The sequence below is a fragment of the Chenopodium album genome, chromosome 26, assembly GCF_948465745.1.
Source record: "Chenopodium album chromosome 26, dcCheAlbu1.1, whole genome shotgun sequence".
Taxonomy (NCBI): domain Eukaryota; kingdom Viridiplantae; phylum Streptophyta; class Magnoliopsida; order Caryophyllales; family Amaranthaceae; genus Chenopodium; species Chenopodium album.
This window is the reverse complement of record NC_137859.1, coordinates 5,844,748-5,851,098: the sequence shown is the minus strand read 5'-3', so window position 1 is coordinate 5,851,098 and position 6,351 is coordinate 5,844,748. Positions and strand designations below refer to the sequence as shown.

Below are 6,351 nucleotides of genomic sequence, written 5' to 3'. Positions count from 1 at the left end.
TTTTTAAAGTAAAATTTGTTATTAGTGACAAAATACAAAAGGTTAACATCTTAAACGAATGTAGCATCATTTTCAATATGTACTTCAATAGTTCAATTATCTTGCTTATAAATGTTATAATAATTTTATCAAAAACAAACGACTACTTTGACATTAGTATTTTTATTTTTAATTTTTTAATAATTTCACAGCCTCATAAAAGAATGTGTCAAAAAAAGCAACGCGGTACGCAACTTCCCTCGTTACAAAAAAAAAAAAAAAAAAATAATAAATAAAAAAAAACTAATAATAATAATAATAATAAAAAAATATAACCCCCTTCACTCCTTTAAATACCATAAAATCCTGTCCCTTACCTTTAGCTCTAACAGTTGCAATACCAAATAATTAAGACCCCCAACACAAAAGCTGGTTTGGTTTTCATTTCGATTTTGGTTGCACATAAATAAATCACACTAACTTAAATCAATTAAACCAACCCAACTTTCACTTCTTCATTTTATCTCTCACATTCCTAAGATCACAATTCACAACCAAAATGTTTCCTACATTGCTCATATTCACCACACTACTCTTCCTCTCTTTATCCCCCTCTAATGCCCAAAAACCCCCTCTTTTCGTCTTCGGCGATTCGCTCTACGACGATGGTATGACTTTATACAACGGTGTCAAAGGCGCGGGGGCCGAATACTGGCCTTACGGCGAAACTTATTTTAAAAAGCCATCTGGTCGATACTCTGACGGACGTCTTATCCCCGATTTCATTGGTGAGTAATTATTTTTCACAACGTCTGTACCATTATTTTTAGTTCACATCAACTCAACCAAAAACTTAAGCTTATTCTTAATTTTTTTTTTCGCAGCTCAATTCGCGGGGTTGCCTTTTTTGCAACCCTATTTGTTGCCTGGATTAAAAGATTATACCAAAGGAATTAATTTTGCTTCAGCTGGTGCTTGTGTTCTTGTTGAAACTCGTCCTCAAACGGTATGTCATATCAATTCATTTGAATTATTTTTTTCTCTGACTATTTCAATCATTTTTTTTTTCTGTCGGTGTACTTTTTCAAAGAAATAAAATTGAAATTCACTTGAATAAAGTTTAAGCTGACCTACTAAATAATTAAGGTTGAAATTATAGAATTTGTTGAAGAAATTGAAGTGAAGATGAAGCAACAATCATAATAGAAATTAGTGAAAATTAGCTTAATTCCAGTTAAAACTGTACTTTTTTTTTAACTGTGATTATTGACTTATATCACGAGATTTAATTGGTAGAAAATAATAAAATAAGGTTGGTAGGTGAAAAAATGTAGTCCATTTATTACCTCTTCTGACGAAAGATCACAAGCTAATAGTGAAAAAGTTGAAGTAAATGCCAACTTTAGCATCTGTTTTTTTTTAAAATCACTACTTTAGGCATCTTTGATATAAGTATAACTTAATGCATATCATGAGCTCAACTTCTCTAGCTAGCTGGCACTTGTGGCAAATCTGAGGAGAAATTTACTTGATGTGACAACTTCATTGTATACGCGCCATATATTTTTAAGATTTTATCGGTGTCAATTAGTTTAGTTGGTTACAGTGTTGAGATTTCATTAATTCATAGTCCGTAATGTGATTTAGGATCATGTCGCGTTTACATTATTGAATTTCCGAATATGAATTTTTAAATGGGTTGATTGGATTTTGATCCTCTTTTCTATGTTGTATGCTTATCTTATGGATTGATATTAATTTTATTTTATTTTTGGGGGGGGGTCCAGATAAATTTGAAGAGGCAAATAGATTATTTTGTACAAATGGTGCAAAAATTGAAGCAGCAAGTTGGAGAAGCGCAAGCTAATAAGCTGTTATCTGAAGCTGTATACTTGTTTAACATTGCCGGAAATGACTATGTTACCCTTCTACAGAAGAATGTTAAAAAGCTTCCTCTCTCCAATTTCAAAAGGAATCGCCAGATGAATATGATTCTTGGCAACCTCACTATTCATATTAAAGTAAGATTTCTTTATTGATTTATTCTTGCTTTTTTAATTTTTCGTCTTTAATTACTTTATCTCTTTTTATTGTAAACTTTAATTTGGTTAAAGTTATACTTGTGAATTGGGTTTTACTTAGCGCTGTCAATTTCTAACCCGAACTATGAAATTGTGTACTGAATACGGAGTACATGGCATGTTAAAAACTAAGATTAGTATCGTTGACAAACATGTCATGAGAAAAGATGAATAAGAACGTGCTAGACATTAGCTAACCAATTCACCGCTCTATTTGCTTACTTTTGTAGTAGACGTGGCATAGCTTTATTGTCTTGCTAAATTTGAAGTTTTTGAACTAATGGGATATGAGGTGGATTCTCTCTAATAAAGGAAGTGATTAGCTAGTTCATTTTAAGTAATACCTTGGATAAAAGATAAGCTTTACGGAGCAACTTGGTAATTACAAATTGGGAAATCATCTTCTGACTTAGATATTAAGAGTATATTTTCTTTAGAAGTGGTCTCAATGTCTCATATAAGGTGGGAATAAGGGATGGCAACACGTACGGTTTTTCAACACCTTGTTAGGGTAGGTTTTTTTTTTTTGAGACGTAGCAACTTACATGTAACACACTTTGACTTTTAATTTATCATAAGAAGCTAGTTTAACACGAGATTCTGTATATGCAGATAATCCTTTTTTAATCAAAAACTCGTACTAGTTAAATTAAATTTAAATTAACATTATCCAATTTTGATTGATACAGACAATCTATAACCAAGGAGGAAGAAAATTTGCATTCCAAAACCTTGGTCCTCTTGGGTGTATGCCATCAATGAAGTACATGCTCGCGTTCAAAGGAACGTGTGCACCGGAGCCACAAGAGCTAGCCAAGATGCACAATGCAAAATTCGCCGCACTAGCCAAGAGATTGCAAAACAATCTACCAGGGTTCAAATACTCAATTTACGACTTCTACACCTCCTTATACCTCCGAGTCATATACGGAAGTAGATACGGTACGTTCTACTAATTTTTTAAATTTTCGACGGGTGGTACGTTCTAGTAGTAATTATTTATGTTATGATCATATGCTTTGATTCCCTTTAGTTCAATTATTTTATGCACACTTGTATAGTTGCACTAAAATGGGTCAAGTAGTGGCTTTCAACTAATGTGTCCTGTTGTTCTTTCTATGTTTCTTTAAACCTTAATTGTTTGTCAGTTTAGAGAAACCATGTCATTTATAGCTTGCTGTGTATCAATTCTTTTTATAATGAACAAAATCGAGTCCCAAGATCTTGAATATTTTTCACATTAATGACTCTTGATTAAAAAATTACATAGACAGGTTATTACTTACACATATTCACATAGATCTATAATAAGCCAACAACAAGTTTTTCTCCATGTCCTGTTTAATTTCATGATAGTTAATGTACGAGCAACAATTTTTAATTTTTAATTTTGGCCGTATTATTGCCCGTATTATTCTAACAAGTTATTGAATGATCGAGATATTGTTAGATTTGTTTTATGTTATATTTACTGAAGACCGTGAAAAAGTAAAGGGGCACGGGTGTAAATTTCTAGAGGCGTTATTAAAGAATCAATCGTAGTTAGGTTTCCCTTTAAAAACATGGTAGTAGTAATTAGACTATGCAATCGTCGGTGCTTTTGTTTCGATGATTAGTGATAAAATGTGGTATATATGTACATATAGTACAAATAAAAGCCTAAGAAATCGGCTTTGATTAAGAAAAATCCAATTGAGAAATGTCTAGCTTATTCAATAAGTTCATGTGACGTGGGTCCTTGTATATTACATTTGCTTGGTTGCTAGTTGTTACATGCATAGGTCAAGTCTTTCATGGAACATGACATTATAAATTGTAGTAAGTTGTCTTTGAAAATGACATTAAATTTTGTTTATTCACACAAACAATAGTACAATACCATATGATAGATATATTATATGTTTAGTAGGTAAGTAGGAGATTTCATGTAATCTAATCACATTATATTTGTCAAATTGATAATAACAGGTTTTAGGGAAAGTGAGACAGCTTGTTGTGGAAGTGGATCATACAATGGTGATTTCACTTGCCAAAAGAAAGACCAAAGCTTCACTGTTTGTAGTAACCCAAGTGAGTACTTGTGGTTCGACGCCGCGCACCCGACAGACAAGGCTAATCAAGCCTTCTCTAAAGAGTTTTGGAGTGGAGGATCTAACCTTGTTGCTCCTTACAATTTGCAAAATTTGTTCGCCGCCAATTGAGGAAATTTATAGGGATTTTTGGGATATATATTTACCTCTTACGCTCAAGTGTGATCTAAGATAAAATGAGTGTTTGAGTTTATTTTATTGATTAATATTATTATTACTATTATTTCTGGTACATCTTGTATGTTACACATACCAATAGTTTGTAGTTTTTTTTTCTTTTTTTTTTTTTTTTTTTTTTCAATTTTTACATTTTTCTTCTTGGAAAATTTGGGAGGAAATTAAAGGTGAAGTTGTAGGCTGTAATAAGTGAGGGGTAAAGTGGTACGACGAAATATTGTAATCAGCAATAAAACGTCAAAAAGAAAATGCAAATGTTGATAAAATTTTACTTGAATTTGGAAATACATGTATTGAATTCCTGTTTTGCCTCTCAAAGGCAAGAGCACATGTATATTTGTGGTTTATAATGATCCCTTTGTCCATTAATAAATATTGTCCCATTTAATTTCTTTACGGAAAATAAATCTCATTTTTTTAAGTCAAAGTTTACAAGGTTAAATCTATCTACTTACTCAATGTAACTCTTCATAAATTAAAAAAAAAAAAAAAAGAAATACTCTGTTGGTGGAATGAATTAGATAAATACGAAGTAGCTAGTATAAAAAGTCAAAACATTTTATTTATTTAAACACGGATGGAGTAATATACAGGGAACCGAAAATATAGGGAATTGCCATGAGTGTGTGTTTTAGAAGGCTACAAAAAGTCAAGACTTTTGTAGTTGTAAGTAATGAACTCGTTGATGGAATGAAGTCTGTTATGCTTCATTTTGGTGTCATTTGATTTTAATGAATAAAGTTATAAAGGTGATAGCTAATTTATAGGTATCTATAATTCAAATGCCGTACAGTAATTAAAGCTCCTAATAGTAGTATCACTTGTAAGTTGTAACGGATAAAGCAATAACTTGAAGTATGTCTTTAATTTATAGTCAAAAAAAGTAACAACACATTGAGCATTAGATGTAAACAGGTACATCTGTATAATTTAATTGCACTTGATAGTACTGTAAGTAATGAGTAATAATCTACAGTTTTTGAAAGTTAATTTACTTTGACCTTTTGATTATTTATGATCCCTAATAGTAGTCTAACTTGTAAGGCTGTAACTAAGGCTTTGTTAATTTGTTATTGTTATTATTGTTATTGTTGTAATAGTTGTCTCCATGCATTATTCTGAACTTACACCTTTTAGCTGTATTTTTAAATAATTGATCACGAATTCACTTAGTAGACATTTCATTCATGTAATGCTATATAGTCACAATTAGAGGTGTGTTGTTTGGTTTGAATTGGGTTTATTTGGGCGTGGAAAATTAGCTAGGGTTCAGTTTTTTTTTTAATTTTTTTTTTCTAGGTGATAAAAACTTATTACGGATTGTGTACAAATATAATCAATCAACTTGCTCGGTTTTGAAAATATTTTATTAGGCTATACAACATTCATAAATCGAGGCAGCTCAAGTTTACAACATTTAAATTTGAATTATGATTCAATGATCTAGATGACTAGATCCCATCATTTTGTATTAGGTCAAGTTTAACAATGGTCTAGTCACAAGTTTTTAAATAAAGTAGAGAGTAGGTAACAAGACTAGCAACCTTAATAGAAAGATCCAAACTTTTTTTGAGGAGTATAAGAAATAATTGTATTCTTTTCATGACTGATTTGCTTTTCGAGGGAAAGTAGGTTATAGAGATCAATGGCATTACGGCAATGCAACACAAAATGCGAAGTGTGGATACATACAAAATTGATCACAACTTGTGATTAATAAACAAAATAAAAGATAATAACCACACTAATATATATAGTTTTGATAAATTAATATTTTTAAGGAGAATCCCATGTAAATTAGGACTAGTTTATGAAAGAAAAGGAAGAATGACCAAAATATAATGTAGTTTAAGTCATATTATAAATACTATTATTACATACTTGTACAAAATACTCGTACTTCGTACTGTTTATATGGAAAATTATTGATTAGGGAGCTCTAATGTTCTCGTTATGAATTATGATCGTCTAATCCACCATATAATCTGGAGGCAAGCACGAACTTCCAGCTAACTTCTGCTATA

General features: G+C 31.1%; 1 protein-coding gene across 1 annotated transcript; it reads left to right on the top strand.

Annotated features, from left to right (window-relative positions):
* The first annotated feature begins 348 nt into the window (after window positions 1–348).
* LOC145617466 (GDSL lipase-like) lies at window positions 349–4,678 on the top strand. Its single transcript, XM_081672169.1, has 5 exons — window positions 349–767; window positions 864–985; window positions 1,767–2,000; window positions 2,750–3,002; window positions 4,029–4,678. The coding sequence occupies exons 1-5, from the start codon at window positions 539–541 to the stop codon at window positions 4,259–4,261; spliced, it is 1,071 nt and encodes a 356-aa protein (XP_081528295.1). The 5' UTR covers window positions 349–538; the 3' UTR covers window positions 4,262–4,678.
* Window positions 4,679–6,351: the final 1,673 nt, after the last annotated feature.

Coding starts and splice junctions, on each gene's coding strand:
- LOC145617466 (XM_081672169.1), top strand. CDS start 539: ATGTTTCCTACATTGCTCATATTCACCACACTACTCTTCCTCTCTTTA. Junction 986..1,766: donor TTGAAACTCGTCCTCAAACG/GTATGTCATATC, acceptor GGGGGGGTCCAG/ATAAATTTGAAGAGGCAAAT. Junction 3,003..4,028: donor CATATACGGAAGTAGATACG/GTACGTTCTACT, acceptor TGATAATAACAG/GTTTTAGGGAAAGTGAGACA.